Source organism: Petaurus breviceps, unplaced genomic scaffold, assembly GCF_028583685.1.
Source record: "Petaurus breviceps papuanus isolate PSGF00001 unplaced genomic scaffold, PetGlider_PUasm1.0 226, whole genome shotgun sequence".
Classification (NCBI taxonomy): domain Eukaryota; kingdom Metazoa; phylum Chordata; class Mammalia; order Diprotodontia; family Petauridae; genus Petaurus; species Petaurus breviceps.
The window spans coordinates 9,912,694-9,936,179 of record NW_027185890.1 but is presented as its reverse complement, the minus strand read 5'-3'; the positions used below and the strand labels follow the sequence as shown (position 1 = coordinate 9,936,179).

Genomic DNA, 23,486 nt, shown 5'->3' with positions numbered 1-23,486 from the left:
ACACACACACACACACACACACACACACACACACACACACACACACACACACACACACACACACCTGAAAGCTTGGCTTCTTTAGTTGGCTTCTCTCAGGGAGAGAAAAATGAACTTTGCCACCACTGTTTACAGTCATTGTTCTACAAGTGACAGCCTTAAAGTCAAATGGAAAGATATCAGCCTAAAGGTTGTCAACTGTAGAAAAGAAGTCCTTTCTTTCTCAGCATGGGTGGTCTGCTCAGAAGTAAGGATGGTTTTAGCATCAGTCTGAACAAAAGATAATAAGAAGCATCTGCAGATGAGGGGAAAAAAACAACTCAAAAAACCTTTGGATGCTCTCAGTCTTTTGTGAAACCATCGTGTATCTGTACATTACATAATCTTCTCTGCATATGGATCATCTAATCATAGGGATGGAAAAGGTGTGCAGATTTGTCAGAAAGTCCATTTGCTTGCCCTACGCTTTGCATGTTTCACATACATAGTTTTAAATTGGGTCTGAAAAAAAAATAGGACATTTTGTAAGTGGTTATCTAATTTCTCTAAGCAGATTCTTGGTTAGATTACCATTACTATTATTGCTTTTTACTTTAATTTAGAGGATAAAATTATTTATCCTTTTAATAATAGGGTATAATCCTTTCAATAATGAGGAGGGCAGGGAAAGACAGAAAAAATTTTGTTCATGGAAGAGCCAACATTTACATAAAATTGAAATCTATAATTTTCCAACTTTATTAGAGTTTTTTTTATAACCCCCCCCTAAAGTGGCGCATACTATTTGAACCTTTATGTTGATTCTTTTTAATTCTTTTTAATCAGCAGTTAGAAAGGAGTGGGGAGAGGGAGGCATGAGTCACAGAATAGTTTGGGTGCCCTCTACTGGCCAACATGCCTGTAATTCATGTTCAACATCTACAAACAGGTTCTAAAAACAACCTGAACTTAGATCCGGCAGATTTTACCTACCAAAAAGCCTCAGAAAGCTGTATCCCCTCTCCCTCCACCTAATTCCTATGGTCCCAGAATGAACCTAAGCAGGAGCCCATCCCAGATCACTTAGAAGGTAACTGAAATTTATTGCCACTGAGACCTCAGAGAAGATATTAAGACACCTTACTCAAGAGAGGGCTTCTCTTTCCCCTGCATCCCTGCTAGGACCACCCACATAACTATTTTATCTCTTAGGAGTTGCAGAAACAGGAATTTTGGCTTATAGGATTTAGGGCAAAAAGACCTTTAGAGATCATTGAGCCCTGAGGTCTATGAACATGTGTATGTTGCTAACTGAATTTCAATATAATTGTTTTCCTTTGCAATCTTATGTATCTTATTTTATGCACTAAAAAACCATTCTGAGAAAGGGTCCATTAGACACACATATCCATAAAAAGGTTACTAACACCTGATCTAATTTAACCCCCTTATTTTAGGAAGCAAGAAACCTAGGCCCAGAGAGGTTAAGAAGCATTAGGAACTTACTGAAAATAATCCAGGCAATGTCAGAGATCACAAAAATATTTCTCTAAAACGAGAGTTCTTAATTTTTTTCTATAATGGATCCCTTTGGCAATCTGCTAAATCTTATGGATACCATCTCAAAATAATGTTTTTAAATGCATAAAATAAAAATATATACGATTACTAAGTAAACCAATTATCCCAAAATACAGTTATGACTCAGAGTGCTGATTGAGACTTTTTTTTGGACATGGCCAATACAGGAATTTGTTTTGCTTGCCTATACATGTCTGCAACATGGGGTTTTGCTTTTTTTGCTTTCTTGATTGGGGGCAGGAATGGAGGAAAGGAGGGAGAGAAGGTAGATCCTCATTTGAAAATTTTAACTTAAAATTTTAAAAAATTTTAAAAAGAAAAAGAAACCCATTCATTATACTGAGAAGTAAGTGAAGTAAATTATGAATGACCTTTTCTTATCACCTCAGGTGACCAAAATCAAGGCAAATTTTAAAGGATATTTCTAGAGTTTTTAAGCAGAGTTTTTAGGAAAATGTATGTTTTCCACTTTTCAAATCATCAATATTAATTAATTAATAAGTACTTAATAGTGCCTAATATACAACTAGCATTGGAATATCAGAAATTAAAAAAAAAATAAACCAAAACTATAAGATATGACACTTGCCCTTAAAAATTTTACAGTTAAACTGGGAGGCAAGACTTACATATGAAATGGTTATTAATAAAAACACATTTACATAGTGCTTATAAAACACTTGGCATATACTTTCTCACAACAGCCCTATAAAGTAGTTACTGTAGATATTATTCCCATTTAACAAATGAAACTGAGACTCACAGAGAGATTAATGCTTACTGATGAGTTAACCAGAGTCTAGATTTTAACTCATCTTCCTGATTCCAGGTCTAGAACTTTACTAATACTTACCATACTACCTCTCTAATAAAAACGTATCTAATTAAGTTATAACAGAAGTTCAGAAAAAGAAGAGGTCAATGTAGACTGGAAAAGTCTGAGAAGGATTAATGGAAAAGTTATTTGATTTTGGTCTTGGACAATGAATAGGATTTGAGGAAATGAAACTGTCCTCACCTTCCTCTAAAACTACTCAGGAGAATGTTTGCCCTTAAAAGGTAGGCATTGTTTTGTTCTCTTATTTGTATCCCCTCACATATAGTGGATGCTTAATAAATGCTTATTGAAAAATGAATGGTGCAAACACACTGAAATGTCTAGTTGTTGAGAGACAATATACAACTGACCTCAAAAATTGTCATTTTCTGGTGGTTAGAGATGGCTTTTTGTTAAGTGAATGAAAGGAATATCTAAAGCTAAACTCATCATTTTCCTGCCAAAGTATTTTCTTCCTCTTTAACTTTCCTCTTTGATGACACCACCACATTCTCAGTTACGAAGGTTGCAAAACCTGAGAGTTGTGTTTCATTCTTCATTCTTCCTCATTCATATTTTTCTTTCCTACCCCTACTGTCTTCCAATTGGTTGCCAAGTATAGTTAATTCAACTGCTTGATATATCTCTCATACCTATCTCCACTATTACACTCAAACTCTGGTTTTCCCTCTTTGGTTCTCTCCCATTCTCACACTGCCCACAAAATAATATCAGCAGTAGAACTAGATGATCTGGGGAGTTGTAAGGGTTATGGGATTTAAAGATCTTCCATGTCCCATTGGACTTGCTGATGTAGCAGGAAGGGGCGGAGCAAGAGGAAGTGGAAGCCAAACTAGAGTTCCTGCGGTGGCTGGCGGCGGTGGCGACGGCGGCAGCAGCAGCAGAGGCAGTGGCAGCGCGAAGCCCTTTTTGAGTTAGCCAGAATTTCTGCTAAGGACTCCTGCTGAGGACTGCCAGGGGCCGGAGCTGCTGGGAGCGCGCTTCCCGGACGCTGGGTGGTTGCTGTGAGTGGGGAGAGGAGGACCTTTGCCTGAGGTAGCCTGTTCTGTTTTAAAGGCTTGAAAATGTGGGTGCTTTCTACTTTATCTACCTGTGCCAATGTCATAACTACTCTGATGGCTTTCACTTTCTGGTTTTGGGACTCAGTCTTTTGGTATCTTAATAAATTTTCTAGTTTATTCCCCCATATAGCAAGCAAGATGTATTTTGTGATGGATAATTATATCAGCATATCTGTAATCTCCATAGGCATTGTGAATATGGCATTGCTGATACAGGAGTAGTAGAAGAAAATTTGAAAGGAAAATTGTGAGCAAAATAAATTTATAAATACATACCATCCCAGGCAAGGGTAATAAATTTTTGCTAGAGTTTTGGCTGAACACTCAGAACCTCTGAAATAACAAACCTTTAAAGGAGCTGGAAAATCAAGCAGTGGAACCCTTCTCCACTGATCCAAGTGGATAGCTCCAGGGTCTATCAACCATAGCTCCTCCCACCCATGTATCTTGTGTCTCATTAATCCCTGCTCTGCTCTGCAAACACCTACTAGATTCATGCCCACCTATAGTATTGGTCAAAGAGCAGGACGATTTCCTAGGGAACGAATTCCTCAAGTATTATAAGTACAAGGGTCCTCTCTAGGATTTGGCAGAGTGGAAAATTTACAGAGGAAAGAAAAGGACCTAGGAACCAGCTGTTATTCCAGACTTATTAAAGTCTTCCCAAGCACTGACCTCAGCATTCCAATAAATTGTATGGATGTTAAATGGAGATAGTGTTGATGAGGGAAATCCTACAGTAAAACTAGCACCTCATAGATTCCTCAAAAATTTTATGTTTGCTGGGACAGCACAGTCAGACTGAATCAGATAAATTATATTCACACTTGTATAGAGCTCCATTCCTTGTCTGTCTCATAGGACCAAATGCTTGGGCCTGAAAGCCACATCTGACCACTCATGATCCTCTGGCTTGGTTATTACTGGGAATCTCTAACTTTGACTCTGATTTGAATTCTGCACATCTTGTCACCTGTAGCCTGGTACTGGTATGCTGCTTTATACTTACGATTTTTAAGTTTCATCCATATCATGGAATGCTGCCCAGCTAGTATTTCCACCCAATCTCAAGTCATACTTTGCATATGGGCCAGGTCATATGGACCAATAAAGCAGCCACCAAGCAAATAGTGGCATAGTTACTTAATTAAACCTCCATTTTAAGGTCAGAATAAAATGTTTTAGTGCACTCAAAGTTTAACAGCCACCTAAGGTTTAGGTTAGTGGTTTGGTAGGCCAATATATATTTAATTCTAAGACTGTCATTGGAAAAAGTTTCTTAATAAGATTTGATGGGACTTATTGGTCATTTTTTTCTTTTTAAACACTTAAGCAATGTAAGATACTATTTATGATGCAAAATATTTGTTTACCTACAAAAGCCAATTTTGAATATCAACTCTGATAATTAAAAGAAACAATGACAAGTGGTTTGTGGTTTAAAGCTTTAAAACCACATTTGTTATAAACTAGCTGAAAGTAAAACCAACCCTAATTATAGAGAAATACTCAAAGGAAAAAACACCTATCTTTAACCTAGTTACCTAAAATGGATACCATAAATCTGTATTATAGGATTCATACACCAATGGAATCACACAACTCTCAATCTGTCCCTGCTGTATAGACTTGTAAAAGGATATCCTGGGACACCCTAACCAAAAAATCATTCATTTCTATTTTTAAAAAGCATTTTATTTTTGCCAAGTATATGAATTAGTAACATTTTTCAAAAATTTTTTAAGTTCCAAATTTTCTCCTTCCCTCCCTTATCTCTACCCCCCAAGAGAGTAAGCAATTTGATATAGGTTATATATGAATAATCATGTAAAACACATTTCCATATTAGTCATGTTGTGAAAAAAGAAATAGGCTAAAAGAAAAAAAAATATGAAAAAATAAAGTGAAAAATAGTATACTTTGATTTGCATTCAGATTCCATCAGTTTTTTTCTCTGGATGTGGATAGCATTCATCATGCATTCTTTGGAACTGCTCTGGATCACTGTATTGCTGGGAATAGCTAATCATTCACAGTTGAGTACCATACAATATTGCTGCTATTAAGCACAATGTTCTCCTGGTTCTACTTACTTCACTTTGCATCAGTTCATGTAAATCTTTCCAGGTTTTTTCTGAAATCAGCCTAATCATCAATTCTTGTAGCTTAATAGTATTCCATTACAATCATATACCCCAATTTGTTCGGCCATTTCCCAGTTGGTGGGCATCTCCTCAATTCCCAATTCTTTGCTACCACAAAAAGAGCTACTAAAATGTTTTTGTACAAATAGGTCCTTTTCCTTTTTTTTATCTCTTTGGGATACAGACTTGGTAGGGGTATTACTGGATAAAAGGGTATGTACAGTTTGATGGCCCTTTGGGCATAGTTCCAAATTGCTCTCCAGAATGGTTGGACTAGTTCTCAACTCCACCAACAGTTCATTAATGTCCCAATTTTCCCACATCCCCTCCAACACTTATTATTTTCTTTTTCCCTCATATTAGAAAATGTTTTTTTTTCTTTTTCTTTTTTTTGGGGAGGGTAATTGAGGTTAAGCGACTTGCCCAAGGTTACACGGCTAGTGAGTATTAAGTGTCTGAGGCCAGATTTGAACTCAGGTCCTCCTGACTTCTGGGCTGGTGCTCTATTCACTGAGCCACCTAGCCGCCCCTCATATTAGAAAATCTGATAGGCATGAGGTGGTACCTCAGAGTTGTTTTAATTTGAATTTCTCTAATCAATAGTGATTTAGAGCATTTTTTAAATATGACTGTAGATGGCTTTGATTTCTTTATCTGAAAACTGCCTGTTCATATCCTTTGACCATTTATCAATTGTGGAGTGACTTGTGTTCTTATAAATTTGACCTGGTTCTCTATATATTTGAGAAATGAGGCTTTTATCAGAGACACTTGCTATAAAATTTTCCCAGCTTTCTGTTTTCCTTCTAATCTTGGTCGCATTGGTTGCATTTGTACAAAATCTTTTTAATTTAATATAATCTAATTATCTATTTTACATCTCATTATACTCTCTATCTTGTTTGGTCATACATTTTTCCCTTTTCCATATATCTGACAGGCTAATTTACTAATTTACTTTTGGTATTGCCTTTTATGTCTAAACCATTTTGACCTTGTCTTGGGATATGATATAAGATGTTGGTCTATACCTACTTTCTACCATATCATTTTTCCATTCTTCCCAGCAGTTTTGGTCTGACTCTGCTTTTAGTTGGCATGAAGTTAGTTTCTCCATTTTTGGAAGATCTCTGGGTTTGCAAAAATTTTTGATGCTGGTAAGTGTTTTATTTGATTTAATCATCCCTCCAGTTTTAGTTCCTAAATTGGGCCTTTGTGCCAGGATAGAGCTCTGTTCCCTGCAGTGCTTTCAATGAACCCTGCTTTATCTCTCCTTTGGTCTCCTGAGTTCTTGGGCTGATCTCCGCCTTCTAGGGTTTTTGAGGGTTGACGTGCTGGATCTTTAGGGTCCTCTCTGGCCACTCAGGACAGATTGTTAGGGACTTCAGAGGCTCTGGCCTGGGCTGTCCTGGTTGCAGCACTGCCAAACCAGTCTTGTCAGTATCATGCTGGGCAACAAAGACTGCTGCTGCTCCCCAGGAAATTCAGGGTTTCCACTCTTGGGTTTTATGGCCACCCTGTTTTTCTTAGGAGAGCCTTCTGTCTTTGCTGTCTCTGGAGACATAATCTTGCAGGCTACATGTGTCTCATCTGTGGTCACACTGGCATCTATGCTGCTTTTGAAGGGCTCCCCCTCTCTCCTTGTCTGTGCACTTCTGGCTGACAGATTTGGAGTGAGAGATGTCACATAATTTCTCACTGCATTTCTTAATCATTATTTGATCTGCTTTGAACTTCAAAGTTTTGTCTGAGTAGGTATGTGATGGCTAGACAGTCTGCCTCCCATTTAGGTACTCATCTTGGCAGAAAGTTCCTACTAATGTAATTTGTAGTGAGAAACAGGGGACACCTTGCCAATAAGATCAGAAGTAAAACAAAGACATCCATTGTCACATCGATTATTTGATGCAGTTATAAAAATGCTTGCATTGAAATAAGACAAAGTAATTGAAGTAAAAAGGATGGGAAAACTATCACTATTTGCAGATTATATGATATTTTACTTAGAGTAGGGCTTCTTAAACTTTTTCCACTCCTGACCCCTTTAGTGCTTCTTACAAGGTTGTGACCCCATATGGAGAGAAACTAAAGATTCAACTAAAATTTAGTTGAAATAACTAACTTCATTAGAGTAATAATAAAATCCACAAAAATCATCACCATTTGGTGTATTACTAACAAAACCCAGTAGGAGAATATTTTTTAAAAAAGGAAATTCCCTTCAACATAACTACATAATGTACAAAATAATTGGTAATTAGTCTAAGCCTATCAGGATACACACTCATGAATTATATGAATATAAGTGTAAAATATTCTTTATAAAATACAAGAAAGCTTAAATTATTGGAGAGATTTTAATTGCTATGGGTTAAATTGTTAATATAATAAAAATAATGCTACAACTAAGTTAATTTAAAGATTTAATGACATCAATAAAACTTTCAAGATATTTTCTAGAACTATCATAAAATCATAACAAAATTCATCTGGAGGAACAAAAGGTCAAAAATCTCAAGGGAAATAATGAAAAAAGTAGGAGTGAAGATGGCTTAGTAGTATCAATAATTGAATAATACTATAAATATCAAAACTATTTAATACTAGTTTATAAGTAGAAAAAAAATTGATCAATGGAATGGACTAGCTAAACAATATCCAGAAGATCTGACATCTGGAGTTGATATTTTAATAAAGTACTTTTGAGGTTTGAAATGTACTTTACATGTATCATCTCCAGTGGAGCTTCTTAACAACCCTATGAATTAGGTACGATTATTACTGCCACTTTAAAGGTAAGGAAACTGAGGTTCAGAGAATTTCGTTAACTTCCCTACAGTTAATAAGTATTGCAGGTGGGACTTGAACCTAGGGCTTGTGATTTTAGTTCCAGTACTTCATCCATTATAACATGATGCCTCTAAACAAACTCAGTAGCAGAGTGTTCAATAAATTCAAAGGCATCAACTACTGGTGTAATAACTCCATATTGAACAGAAATTTTTAATGCATTTTCAGCCCTGTGGTCTCAGTGGTTGGGATGGCATTTTGTCCCCTCTCTTTGCTTTTTCGATGCAAGGAAATTGAAAACTGTGCTTCATCAAATAAAGTATTTGACTAGCAAATCACAGTTTTTTTTTTTAAATTCCATTTCCAGGATTACAATATAAATAAAAGCCAAGGACAACAAAAGCATGATAATTTGTGTGTAACAGCTACCTTGGCACTAGCAATGAGTCATTTTCTATGTGGGTTGCCCCTGGGTATTTTTGCTCACGGAAGACCTTTGTGCTTAATTCAATAGATTTTCAAAGTGTTCATATTTAATGGGGTAAAGCTCTGATAGAAATGAGTAATAAGAATAATAAAGGATGCCACACATGAATGCTATTTATCAGGTAATAAAAACATATATTCATATCCTATCATTTCATGCAATAACAATAGCAATAAAAGTGCATTGTGATGCTCACTCTAGAGCAGAGTGTGCCAATTTTTTTCATTTTTTATTTATTCCTCAATTCTTATATAACTGTTCCTTTTTTAGTCCTAAGTTGAGTATTTCAGTGTCTTCCATATCCCTCTGAACCTAGAACACACATGATCTGAGCTTTATATAACTGTTCCTTTTTCAGTCCTAAGTTGAGTATTTTAGTGTCTTCCATATTCGTTTGAACCTAGATCACACATGATCTGAGAGATGACAAACAAAACAAAAACACAGATAACACCTATTGAATATCTCCATTCCCATTGGAATTGGGAGTGAAGGAGATAGACAAAGAAAATGCCAGCAAGTCTATTATATGTGTCTGTTTCTCCTTTGTGTCCCTACTGAGATGACTCACGTACCCATTCTTAGGGTTGGTGCCACAGACTCTATATCTATGTGAGATTTACAGATCAGGACATGTGTACTCCTTTTAAGAAGTCAAGTTATTTTAGCTAAAACTGAAGCTTCTTCAAACAATTCAAACCAATTTTACATGAAACTCAATAACAAAGCTCAACACAACAAAAAGGAGGGAGTTGCCTGTTGTCTCTGGCATAAGAATAGCAAACAAGTTGTCATCAGGTATATAAAAAAATCAGCCCTAATTATACATAAGAACTTAAGAAATGCTACACTGGGTCTGACCCATGGTACTATTATTTGGGATCTGAGAGCAGCAGCAAAAAAGGTATGACTCTTCTCCATGATTTCAATCTCATATACCCTCTTAACATTCCTTCCAGACTCCGAAGTCATACAACAGACCCTCCAATCCTTTGATCATTTTCATTGCCTTTCTCTTGACCTTCCTCCAGTTCCATTAACAGCTTTCTTGAAGCCTATAGAACTACAACTTGTATTTTCAGTGTGGCAACACCCTTAATTTGTATAAGGGTAATACATTTTTAAAAATTTCCTATATTCCAATATCCAGCATTTTGATAGGCTTTTCAAGTACTGAATCTCCATGAACTTGGGTAATCAGGTAAGAATTTATAATAAATAGTTTCTAGATTTTCTTCCTGGATCATCATTGGTAGTTCTGAAACCATTATAGCTGGTTTATAGCTGAAACCATTATAGCATATAAGATTTTGAACATGGGTTGATTTGTTTTAGTCTAGACCAGTTATTTTTTTTCTTTTTGACTTGTCATTTCCTTTATTTCTACAAAATCATGTTTAATGCTGCCTTGGTTTAGAAAAACTGTTGTTTAGGGTTTAGACAAGTCCTTCTCTCCTGGAGCATCTATTTGGAGGTTTAGTAGCCTAAGTCCCAAGGAGCTTTGCATTGGAAATTTTGGGTTTGTATTAGCAAGCACCCTAGCACACCCAGGATGGCTTGCTAGCACTGGTTCTTTGATCTGCTTTTCTAAAGGAAACACAACTTTAAATGGGTTAAAGATCTTAATTTAATTACAATTAAGTAGAAAGAAGTGAGTATCCAAGAAAGAATCCAACAGACAGGACTCCAACTGTCTGAACAAAGTAATACAATCACCTACATGCACCCCAGAGTGGGAGAACACCAACATCTGAGTGAGGGGGTAAGGTGTGACTCTTAACAAACAGCTACTTAGAGTCTTATCCAGGGAATCAAAAGGTCCTTCTCATAAGCAAGCCCCCAAAGCAAAATACCACCCTCCCAGTATTTATAATTTTTAATAGGCTCAGAGCCAGAAGGTACCTCACTCTCTGACTCAGTGCCTAATCAGGTTAGGACCAAAAGGTGTGAAAGCCTTCCTACAAGCAAGCCTCTCTGTAAAAAGACCTCCCCTTAAGCAAACTCCTCCTTAGACAAGCTCCTCTACCAAAAGGCTCTATATGACTCAGGATGTATCACAGCTGTGACTGAAATACCTGTGTACCTTTTAGACTGGGATCTTGGCTCCTCTTCCAAGGGAAAAGGGGACACTATTAGTGGGTGGGGAAGATCTTCATAATCCATTAACATTACACCACCTTAGGGATTAGTGCACATAGCACTTGAGATCAGTGGGCTTAGTATACTGCACAGAGTTGTTTGCATGTTATCTCCCCCATCAGACTGTGAGCTCCTTGAAAGCAGGGACTATACTTTGCCTTTCTTTGCATCCTCAGAGCTTAGCACAGTCCCTGCCATATAGAAGGCACTTAATATTTATTGACAGACTCACTGACTTAACAGCCCTAGAACTGGGAGGTTCAGAATCCACTAAGTTTGGTGACCTTAGTTTCAGACTTAACCTTGTGAACAAACTTGGTAGCTTTGGCTTCAGACTTGTTGGATTTGGTGACAGATTTGGTGACCTTAAGGTCAGTAGGCTTAGTAACCATTGGTGCATGGGGCTTGACAAACTTAAGGTCAGTGGGCATGTGGTTCTGCTCAACTTGGAGTCAGGATTGATGATTCTGGGGTTTGGACAGTTAGTACCAACTCCAGAACATTGGTGTTTGGTGGCAGTCTTGGGTCCTGTGTGTCTGGTAGTGGCCTTAGGGCCTATGAACTTGGTAATATTAGACCTGAGGAACTTGAACTTAAGGACCCTTGGTACTGAGCGCCTAATGGTCTCTGCTTAAGCACTGACTGCTTTGAAATTATTGGCCTGCATTTTCTTTAACACCTTCTTATACTTCTTAGCAAATCATGTCTCTCAGAAACTGGAGGTCAACTCTTTTCAAAGATATGTATTTCTACAACTTAGGTTTCTTGGTGTCATTTGTGAAACTGGCTGTCAATAGTATGGTTCTTGGACTTCAGCATTGTTTCACTGACGTCTGAGCTTCTAAGCACTCCATAGACCAGAAAAGCTAAAAAGCCCAAGAGAAAGAGCTAGCCCAGGGATTCTTAATTTTTTTGTGTGTATCATGGACCCCTTTGCTAGTTTGGACTCTAACGTATTGTTGCTTACATTCATAATAGAATGAAATGCTAAATTTCCATTAGAGATGAATGAAAATAAACATGTAATTTTTTCTATCAAAATCAGATCAGCCCCATCAGGTAGGACCCCCTAAAATCTGTCCATGTGACCTGTCCAAAGATATTTCACTAAGATGGAGAACTTTTTGTGTGAAAACTCACTCTACTGATTCAGATCAGCAACTCATTTTAAACTTACAGTGTTGTTGCCTGGGACACTGAGAGGTTAAGTAATGTGTCCAGGGTTACACAGCTAGTGTGTGTAAAAGGCAGGACTTCAACTGGAGCCTTCTTCACTTCAAGTTTTATTCTCTCTCCACTACTCTTCCAACATTGCCTCTGTAAAGTATAAGTTAGAACACATACAGAGCTTTCTGTAGCTCAATGTTCTCAGCTTAGCATTTTGCCGCCCCCAAAAAGCTTAGTGTCATTTTTAATCTTGAAAATATCACATTATATTCATTATAACTTTAAAAAAATTACTGTAAAATTTTGTTTTGACACAATATATACAGCCTAAATAAACCCCCTTTTCAAGTACATTCTTCTAAAACTCCCAAAAGTTAGATTCTTAATTATTAACAGAAATAATGTGTACCTTAACTTTGGCAGTCAAGCATCAATATTGATCATGTTATTTCATTTTTTCTGTTTGAGTCATTGTGCATACTGATTTTTTTGGTTATTTCTTCAGTCTTCATCTCTTCACTCAAATATTCACATGATTTTCCTACATTCTTCCTATTTGTCTTTTCTTTTGATATGGTAACAGTATATTTAATGCATATACTATGATACATCAAGCCATTCTTCAATTGTTGGGCACATATTTTTCCTCACCTTTTTAAAATGATAAATTATACTACTATGAACACTTCCATACCGATACAGTTTTTCTCACTGTCAAAACCTTCCCTGGGACATAGTCCCAATGGTGGAATCTTTGAATCAAAGAGTAAAGAACATTTTAGTAGGCATCCTTTCAAATATAAGTATAAAATGAAATTTTCAAGATTAAAAATGACACTAAGCTTTTGCAAAACAGTCATTCATCAAATTGCTGCAAAAGCTCTTCAAGGCTGTTTTTACTCAGGCAACCAGGAATTATATATGATTATTTGAGGAGAACATATACATACCTATAAATGCACATATATATGTATACATATATTGCTTAGTGTCCTATATGTGTGTATGTATATATAGTTTATTGTATTAGTTTTCTATATATACACATATACACACAGGTATATACATACATACAATTCACTTGCATGTCATGGCATAACCTCTCTGATATTATGGTACCCTTCAAGAATAAAGGACAAAGAACAAAACCAACAACTGTCTTGGATATACACACATATGTATACATATACACACATATATATATGTAAAGCTTAGTGTTCATATTTATATATGAAAGCACATATGTACATATACATGTATATTGTGAAATCTGGAAAAGTCCTTAATTTAGAAAGGCCAAGGTCACCCACTACATTTTGGGCCACCAGCCATCTTGACTTTTGTCTTGCCACTGGACTCTGATGACCCTAGAGGAGAGAGTGAAGCTGACAACTTTGCACAGCTCTGCCTCAATTACATTCAATTCACTCGAAAATCAAGACTTCACCTTTGTGATGTCATCAGTCCTCTTTGAGAACAAAGGACAAACAATATAATAGACATATATGGTATGCACACACACATATACTTGATCATCTTAAACCTGAAGAGTTTGGAGTTGAGGACCTTAGTTGGACCTTGGGACTAAGATTACCAAGTCCATGTCCATATCCATCTTTTTATATACTTATCTTTGCACATATTGTATCACATGTACAGAGAGCAAGTTTCTTGTGAGTACGAACTGATTTTTGGTTTTTGTCTTTGTATCTCTTGTATTTTGTATATAGTAGGGGCTTAAAAATATACACTGAGCTGAATTCTTTATCTGAATTATACGCTTTCCAGAGGAATTACCATCTGTGTACTGGTTAGTATTCAGTAGTCATTTCTGTTTTGTTTGTTTGATGAAAATTATGAGCCAGTGAAGCAAGGAATCCCCCAGAGTGAATCTTGTCTTTAAGTTGTGAGGGTCTTTTTAAAAAAGAGATAAAATGAGGCTAAATATACTTGCATTATTTTCCTGCCACCACTGGGGGGGCGGGTACCATTCCCTTCTTGCCCAGGTCCTGAGCTTGCCGATACTCGGTACCCACGGGAGCTACCTGTCTACTCACATACTTTGCATTAGATGGGAATGATCTACTCTATTCCTTCCGATGGGATGAGCACTAAGCCTTAACATCTGCCCTATCACTGCCTCCTAAGGACCTGACAATATGCCCCGACTGGAAGTTCTCCAGACTTCTGTCACTATCATCTGATCTCCTAATGTAACATTAAGAGTACTTCCAGAGCCTTGCCCTCTCCCCCCCACCCAAAGCCCAGTCACACCCTTGGGACTTCTAGACGTTTCTATCTGTGCTGCTGCAGATCTTTGTCTCCCCCAATTATACTTTGAGATGCCTCAGCTTTTTCTACTTGTATCCCTAGAACTTAGGGATGATAATTATAAACAGTTAATGATAATTATAAACAATATTTGGCACATAGCACTTAATAAATGCTTTCTCATTCATTCTAGCTCTAAATCTAATGTCACATGCAGTCATCTAAACTCTTTTTAGAGGATGAAAGGTCTATTTCTATTCACTCATTTTCCCCAACAGTGCAATGGTACCTCTAAATCAGTTCCCTTGGGTGGCTACTAAGGGGCCCAACCATATTTTTGTGCTTAATTCACCTCTACTACTTAATGTCATGGCTCAGTTTAAGTACCACCACTACACAAGGCCTTTCTTTATCTCCCCTTTACAGCCTGTCTCATCCAAATTATCTTCTATTTTTTTGTGTATGTTATTATATGTGTCTGTCATTGCCTTCTGTAGAATACAAGCTTCTTGAGAATAGGGACTGTTTAATTTTTGTCTTTGTATCCCTAGTGGCACTGAATAAATGCTTGATTGATTTGCATGACTGTAAAGCCAATGCAATATTCATAGCACCCACGATCACTATGAATTTGCATGGTGCTCAATCACAAAATATAACAGACTCTCCATATAGAAGACAGAAGCAAAACATTTCTTCAGACACCAGAAAACCAAATTCCAAAACCAGTAAGCCAATTCTATCATAGTAGCAAAGAAGTTAATAAGCTATAATGGCACAGAGAGCCACACCATCCTTTAGCCTTCCCACAAATACCAACATAAGACCAATATTTACTCACAAACCTGTCTCCCTGAGAAGCGTCCTCTCCTCTCTAGCTTGCTTTGGCTCCTAGCTTTCTATGGGCTCTGCTCCACCCTTCAGCAAACTCCTCTCACTACAGGCTCCATATGATTACATTCAGCCTATTAGGGGGTAGAGTATATTTTCAAAGGAGGGAAGGTCTTCAAATTCCCTTAGGCTTATTAAGGGCCTAGAAAGATCTTCAAATTTTCATTACCATTACAATGACCTAAAATAATTAGGTGTTCTGTGCCCTGAGCTATAAGGATATCACAAAGTGAGAAGGCAGGAGGTTTACAAAGCTAGTCTCCTAGAAGGTCCCCATGGTCAGTACCAGGGGCTAAGGTACCATAATAAAATGATTTGTGGCATCAAGGCCCCAGGTTCCCCACCCTGGACTAGTCTGGGTAAAGTAGGAATCTGAGTATTTTTCTGAGTTTTCCATGAATGCAAGCAGCTTTTTGGCTTGTCCTTCATAATTTATCTTGACTACAATCACTCCCATCCCAGATAAGCGTAAGGAGATGCAACAAGGCCCTAATTATGGGTAATAGGGAAAAGCCTGGGCTGATGAGTAAAGCTTCAGGGAGTTTAGCAACATATAACAGGCAGACTACAGGAGTCAGCTGGACCCTAGGTGATTTTCTAAAGCCCCATAATCCCATTTCCCAGTATCTATATAACCTCACCATCACTTTAAACTCAACAAGTCTAAAATCAAATTTGTTTTCTCTCCAATCTCCTCCCTTTTCTGACCTCTTTGTTCCTGATACCACCACTTACCTAATCTCAAAGGATTAAATATGCAACTTGGTAAATCATTTTTTATACCACCCCCTTCCTTGTTTTCTATATCCAATTAATCATTAAGTCCTGCGTAATTTTCTATCATAATGCCTTTCACTTTTATTAATTCCTTTGCATTCACAGATATTATATTTAGACCCTTATAACCTCACATGTGGGAATAATTAAATAACTACTAAATTAGTCCTCCTGCTCTAATGCCCATGCCACCAATCCAAACAGCCCATCACGGCTAGATTAACCTTCCTAAAACGAAATGAAATTTAGGACAGCACCAGAATAGGGCAGGTCACAGATGGACAAGAACCAGGCCTTAAACTAGGCTGGAGGAAATCTAGTAGGTACATTAAGTCAGCCAGGCCAGTGATCATATCCAAAGAAATCGGCAAAGGTAGGAAAGAAAAGGTAAGCCAGGGGTCAACTTTAGAACTTTGGCTAAGGCAGCAATCAAAGATCTAGCTCAGAGAACTGAGTAACAAAGGGTTAGCGGCCCAAGTCAAAGAATCTAGATCACAAGGAGTCAAAAACTTAGTGAGGAGTTTTAATAGCAGGTTTGGTGTACAAGCAGCCATAATGCAACCTGATAACTCCTAAGCCCAAAGTTGCTAAAGGAGGAGTGGTCCTTTGGGCTTCAAGAGAGGTACATCCTGTCAAACTAGAACTGCTATCAGAATGTGGGCTACCATGAGTCAGCAAGTAGACTTAGAAGGATTAAGTACCAGGAGAAAAGCAATTTCTTACTTCTAGCTTTGCTTAAGACTTTTAGTATCCCCTTACTATATACTGGATAAAATCTGAATTCCTTAAAATAACTTAAGTGGAGGGTCCCCAGAACCTCTCCCTCCTCATAAAGGGTTCCATGTTGTCCTAGTCCCTCCTCTCTAAGGAGCTACTTCAGTGGCCAGCTCACACCACCCCCTTACCCAGGACTGCTAACAAGTAGATTCACAACAGCCCGCTGGAAGCAGCAGCCAAAGCCAAGGCGGGTTCAGCGTCCTGCTGCCAGCCTGCCAGGGAGCCAAATTTGCATAATGCAAATCTACTGTACAGTGAAAACTGTCTATATAAAATATGTCCAGCGTAGTTGAGGGAAGCACAAATATACTCAGGACATCAGGAAAGGCCTTTTACAACAGGTGACATCTGAGGAGAAGCATAGACTTGTTTTAATCTGCATCAACATTAAGGAGTTTTTAAGTTTGAAACTCTCCATGAGAAAGAAATCACTGATCCTTTGCTTATACTTTATTTCATAATTTGAAGAGATTTTGTGGGATGGTCATTGTGGGACAAATTGAGATTGTCTACCATACTTTAATTTTGCTTTTTTTTTAAATGAATAGGCATTTATTATCTGCCAAATATTGTGTTGATTAATTTGTGTTTATTAGTAACAATTGTTAGTTATTTTTTTGGCCCCAGAGAACAAGTGACAAATTGTACCTCCCTCAGAGAGGCCTCCAAGAACAACAGGACAATTTCTTGCCAGAAAACCTGGGATCAAATCCCAGATTTGCCCTTTGAAATGTGTGGCCTTGGGCAAGCCATCACCTTCCCCCGCCCTCAGTTCCATTATCGGTAAAATCAGGGGGCCGAATCACATATTCGATTTATGTCCCTTTGCTCAACTGCTCCCTTTTATTTAGGGTATATAGAGTGTGTGTGTGTGTGTGTGTGTGTGTGTGTGTATAATATATATATATATACACACACACACATATTAGGGTACTTAATTCTTCTAGCTAACAGGTATAACAGCCATAAGAATGGCTGGCTGGATACAGGAGATGGCGAGGAATGTATTTGTGAAAACAAACAAAAAAAATTTGTTATTTTAATTTTAGCTTTGCTGATTTTCTTCCAGCCCAACTCCTTGGGAAGGATGAGGGCAGAGAACCCGCCACCCACCATGAATCCATGTACTCCGGGCTCAGTTCTGCTTCACGGCCCCACCCTTCCAGGAGCACGGGTGCACTGAACCCTAGTACTTCTCCCCCACACAAGGACACTGGGCACAGTGCTTCCCCTCGCCCCAAGCCGGCCACACTGCATGAGCGCAGGGGGCCATCTCCCGACGTCCTGATACGGCTCTGATCACTGGACCCTAAGGGCTCCAGAGGAGAAAATGAGGTTGGTGACTTTGCACTCCCTCACTTAAAATGCAATTCACTTGCAAGTTCACAAGTTCATGGCATCAACTCCATTACATCATGGTCCTCTTCCAGAACAAAGCGCAAACAGCGCGAGCGCAAGCTCACTGGCTCGTAGCCCGTCTCCACAATCATGAGCGCAAGCGCATATTTGTAACTCGCCCCCCCCCCCGCCATGACATAAGCGCAAGCGTACTGAGCCCGTAGTATTTCTCACCCGAACACCCCCTTTCCCCATTACATGACTGCTAACGTCCTAGGCTCGTGGTACTCCCTCCGTCACACACGACCTGAGTACAAGTGCATTGGACTCATGGTACTCATCCCTACCCCCTGCACATGAAAACAAGTGTACCGGATTGGCCATATTTCGTCACACCCGACATGAGCGCAAGCGCACTGGACTCCCCGCCCCATCCTCGGGAAGCGCAGGCGCACTGGGTTCATTGCTCCATTCTTCCCTGCCCCTTGATTCACTTTGCTTCTTTCCGGCAAAGGCTTGGAGGGAGGGGCTGTAGGCCACAGCGATAATCATTTCCCAAGCTAGGGCCTCTCCGGACCGTGGAACCGAGTGCCTGTCTGAGGCGGCCATGGAGGCGGAGGTGGGACCGGGGAAATCCGGAGAGCCGGCAGAGCTCCCCGCGTCGGTGCGGGCGAAGATTGAGCGAAATCGGCAGAGAGCGCTGATGCTCCGCCAAGCCCGGCTGGCGGCTAGGCCGTACCCAGTGGTGGGGGCGGTGTCGGAGAGCGCCGGAGGGGCAGGTGCGCACGCAGCCGGGTGGCCCCGTCCTCCTTCCCCCTTCCCCCCCCATCTACACCCGGTGACTGCTGAGCTTGGTCTGAGCTGGAAACACTCCTTCCTTCTTTCATCTTCTTCTTTCCTTCCTCCTTTGGTCCTTATTGTAGTGAGACCCGCCAGAACCACCCGAGTCAGAGAGGGTTCGAATCCTGACCCTAGGTGTGGCTGGAAGGGAGGGGAAGAAGTGGACGCGGGGTTGGAGAGCTTAGTAGCAGAGTGACTTTGGGTAAGGCACTTAAAACCGAGCTCTGAGCCTTTGTCAGATGAAGAGGCAGGATTAAGTTGGGGATTTATTAGGTCCTAAAGTACTTAACTAAGGCTTGAGAAGCAGGTCAGTCAACATTTATTAAGCGCCTGCTATGTGCCAGGCGCTCTGCTAAGCACAGGAGGTAGTGGGTGGGAGAACTGGCCTCGATGCCAGGAAGACTTGGGTTCAGGTTCTGTCTCTGACACGTACTCCTCCTGTGACCAGGGAAAGCCCCTTAACCTCTGACTTCTAAGCTCTTGAGTTGCAAAGGCCTTGCCGACCCCTGTTAGTAGAGGGAAGCTCCTCACCAGGTGTTTCTCCTAATGCTGAAATCCCAAGTCTAGGCCCTATTCTTTACCCTGATTACGGAAGTAATAGTATAGTTTTTACACTGACAGCCTCTCTCAGGGTTGATGTGAGTAAAGAATTTTATAAATCTTAAAAGTGTTACTGGCATGTAAGCTGACATAGTGGTGGTGGTTGTCTTATGGTGGTATCAGTTTTTTCTAAGGCAAAAATCAGGGCATGTTTAGACAAAAGTTATTCTTTCCTAAGCCTTTTTTAAAAAGATGCTTTTCCTGGAGGCAGCTAGGTGGCGCAGTGAATAGAGCACTGGCCCTGGAGTCAGGAGGACTTGAGTTCAAATCCAGCCTCAAACACAACACAAAACTAGCCATGTGACCTTGGGCAAGTCACTTAACCCCAATTGCCCTACCTCCTCCCCTCCAAAAAGCAAAAATAACCAAACAAACCCCAAAAATATACTTTCTTGAAATACAGACTCTCCCAAGACATTCTGCATCTTCTGTAATGTTTATAGACAAATGACCCTCTTTAAGAAAAATTAGTACAGTGTTTTGAAAATGTGAACCTAAAGGTATCGTACAAAGGTAAGTTTACAAAGCTTTCTCTTAAGGATCTTCCTTTCTGTAAAACATAGGTACACAAATATTTTTATACCATGTCTGTTGCCTCATAAAGATTCAGATCTTCAGTGGAAGTTGGTTATTTTAATCCATTAAAGTTCTGTTGGTATGGCCCTACATGGCATGGAGAGGTACCTTTGTTCTTTTTTTTTTTTTAAAGCAATTGGGGTTAAGTAACTTGCTCAAGGTTACATGGCCAGTTATTTCTGGGTGTGGTGCTGAGTGTCTGAGCCCAGGATTCGATCCCAGGTTATCCCGACTCTGGGGCTGGTGCACTTACTCACTGAGTCACCTGGCCACCCCTTGGTACCTTTGTTCTTGAAGAGTGTGCTAGTCATTTTTCCTCCTCATTGGAAATATTTTTGAGTATAGACTGACTCAATGAATGTCAATTGTTTGTGGACAGGCCCAAAAAAATCGGAAGGGTTTCATCACCAGATTGGATGGAGTATGATAAAAAATTTTGACCACAGGAACTTGGACAATTGAGTTGTAGAAGGATGGTAATCTTTTCCAGTGGTGAGAGTACCCACAGATACTGTTGGAATCACAGATCCTTGGAGAAACATCACAGGATGATAGGACTTGGAAGGAAAGAGGACCTTAGCAGTCTTCTAAGTGGTTCTCAGAGAATGGTCCTCTGCTGAGTGACCTCTTGGCCTATTCCTTTCAAATGAAGAGATTAGACTAGATTTCAGGGTCTCTTCCAGCTTTAACGTTCTGTATGTTTTCAAGTTCACCTTCCCATTTAAACTTCAGAACAATTCTATGAGGTTGGCAGGACAGATATTTTCCATATTTTAAAGATGAAAAAAGGGGTTCAAAAGATTAAATACATTTCCCGAAAGTCATACAGCTAGTGAACAATGGGACTAATCTTCTGATGGGTATACAGTATTCTCTGTTCCACTGAAATACATTCTCAGTGGGTGAGAGGAGGCTTGGAACATCATGTGCTCTCGGTACTTACGTATATGATCTGGCACAGACATGGTGTAGGTACACAGATTTTGAAATGGAAGGAAACTTGAAGATCCTCTAATCCAACCCTCATTTACATATAAGGAAACTGAGCATCAGCAAAGGGAATTGAACTGTCCAAGGTCACGCATGTAATAATTCAGAATTCAAACCTGAGTCCTTTGACTTAAAATAACAGATAATCAAATGGGACAAGATGTTGAAATATTTTCATAACTAAGACAACTGGCAGCCCTGTTCATGCATTTCCTACCTAGTATCTTTGTCAAGAAATCTCCAAATGGGGTCATGAAGAGTTGAACAGAACTGAAAAACAACTGAACAACATCAAATTGGTGTTTGTTGAAAGAGTGAATGAAGAAAAAACACCCAACCCCAGAGTGTTTGGTCTAGTTTGTTTCTTTTTCTTTCCTTGTTTCCCTACTTCATAATAAGAAATCATGGAAAAGATAGAATTAAAGATTCTTTCAAAATATAACCCGAAATGCTGATTTGATTAGATTAGAATTTTAGAGATAGAAGGGACCAGAGAGCTCATGTAGTCCTGTTGTTCAGGCATTCAGTCATTCATTCTCTTCATGACCCTGTGGACCATAGCATACCAGGGCCTTCTGCCCTCTGCTATCTTTCAGTCTGTCATAGTTCTTGTTTGTTGTTTCCATGTTACTGTTTATCCATTTCAACCTCTGCCATCCCCTTTTCCTTTTGCCTTCAGTATTTCCCGGCATCAGGGTCTTTTCCAGTGAGTCCAGTCTTCTCACATGACCAAACTATTTAAGCTCTGACCTTTCATTTAATAGCCTGAATTAATTTCTTTAAGTATTGATTGATTTAATCTCCCTCCTGTCCAAGGGACTCTCATCTAGTCCTAATCCCATTATTTTATAGATGAAGAAACTAAAGCCCAGCAACTTGCCCCAAGTCATGTAGCCAGGCAGTGTCTGGTGTTATAGTGTAGAATCCAGCTGTTGGAAGAGGCTTTAAAATGAAGTCTTTCAATTTAGATTTGAAGTAACTTTTTATTTATTATAGGCCAGTGTCAAGATACTAGGAGACCTGTTTTCTGGAGCTAAAGCCCAGCAGGCATGCTGTGCCCTGAGCTTGGCATAACAACTGTCCTTTGTGCTTACCCTCTGGATGATGTCACCCTATGGCAAAATCACTTAATTATTTTATTGCTTTGACCAGCACCAGGTGTTCTGTGAGCATGGACGAATACAAGTCCCCATATTCCAGTCGTGAAGGCCTGCTATGAGTCAGACTTGTCTCATTGCTGCTGTTATCCCTCACTGTCAGGGCTGCAAGCTCACTGTGTAGCCATTGGTATAAGTATTGAGCTATCCCCACACTGCCTTGGGTACCCTTACTAGGGGAGGGGTCCTGGCACATATGGCCTTGCTTATCAGCATTTTCCCTCACTTTGAAATTAAATTTCTGTTTGATTCCTGACTTTCCTCTCTCTAGCCGGCTCTGTTTGACTCCAGCCATCCACAAGTTAGAGGCTGGGCTGGTCTGGTTGACGGCCAGTGTGTAAGTTTACTCAGCAGTTTAACTACACTGACATCTTATCTTCATTTTTCAGGCATTACTAATGTGAAATCGGCACCAAAAATAATTGACACAGGAGGAGGTTTCTTCTTAGAAGAGGAAGAAGAAGAGGAGCACAAAATCGACAAAGTTGTACATAAACCAGGTAAAATTTGAATTTTTAATAAAATGGGTATCTTAGTTTTGGGAGGTAATTCATATGTAAAACTGTTACTCTTATAGGGGACTTAAAACTATGTAAAATAATATCATTAACTCAAGTGGCTTTGTGTATGTGATGCAGATGCATAGAGAGCCAATATGGTCAGCAGTAGAAATGGTCCTGAGTCCTCAAAGGCTTAGAGGGTAAACCTGGGCTGGTTCTATTGTGCTGGGAACATTTCTAACACTTCTGGTAGCAGAGACTACTTTCCAAGGACAAGCTCAGAGCAGCTTATCACCAGTTGGCCGGCTGTTTGGTGATGAATTCTTTGGCCCTCATAAAAAATACAACATGGCCTTCAGTCCTCTGCAGGCTTCTGCTGCTAGAATACCCAGTATAGCTAGGGGCAGTAAGCCAGTGTGTGCTTTATAGTAGACAGTATGCACTGGTCTGTATTCCTTCTCATAGAATTTTAGAGCCAGAAGAATTGAAAGAGCATCTAGTCTTAACTCATCATTTTACAGATGAAGAAACTGAGCCCAAAGACTGCTAGATAGCTGATAGATGTCTTAGAGCCATAGACTTA

General features: G+C 39.3%; 1 protein-coding gene and 1 long non-coding RNA gene across 4 annotated transcripts in view; one reads left to right on the top strand and one right to left on the bottom strand.

The window, feature by feature from the left end:
- The window catches only part of LOC138166872 (uncharacterized), a 22,705-nt gene extending 4,116 nt beyond the window's left edge, over nt 1-18,589 (bottom strand). Inside the window, exon 1 of the long non-coding RNA XR_011169759.1 lies at nt 18,475-18,589. This is a non-coding gene — a long non-coding RNA (uncharacterized lncRNA). The remainder of the gene's footprint in view (nt 1-18,474) is intronic.
- A 115-nt stretch (nt 18,590-18,704) lies between these two features.
- XPA (XPA, DNA damage recognition and repair factor) overlaps nt 18,705-23,486 on the top strand; it is a 49,193-nt gene continuing 44,411 nt past the window's right edge. For 2 of the 3 annotated variants that reach the window (XM_069095363.1, XM_069095364.1), the window contains exons 1-2: nt 18,705-19,019; nt 22,793-22,903. In XM_069095363.1, coding sequence (XP_068951464.1) covers nt 18,848-19,019; nt 22,793-22,903 — 283 coding nt within the window. In that variant the 5' untranslated portion in view covers nt 18,705-18,847. The remainder of the gene's footprint in view (nt 19,020-22,792; nt 22,904-23,486) is intronic. The other variant, XM_069095362.1, reaches the window with a different exon arrangement.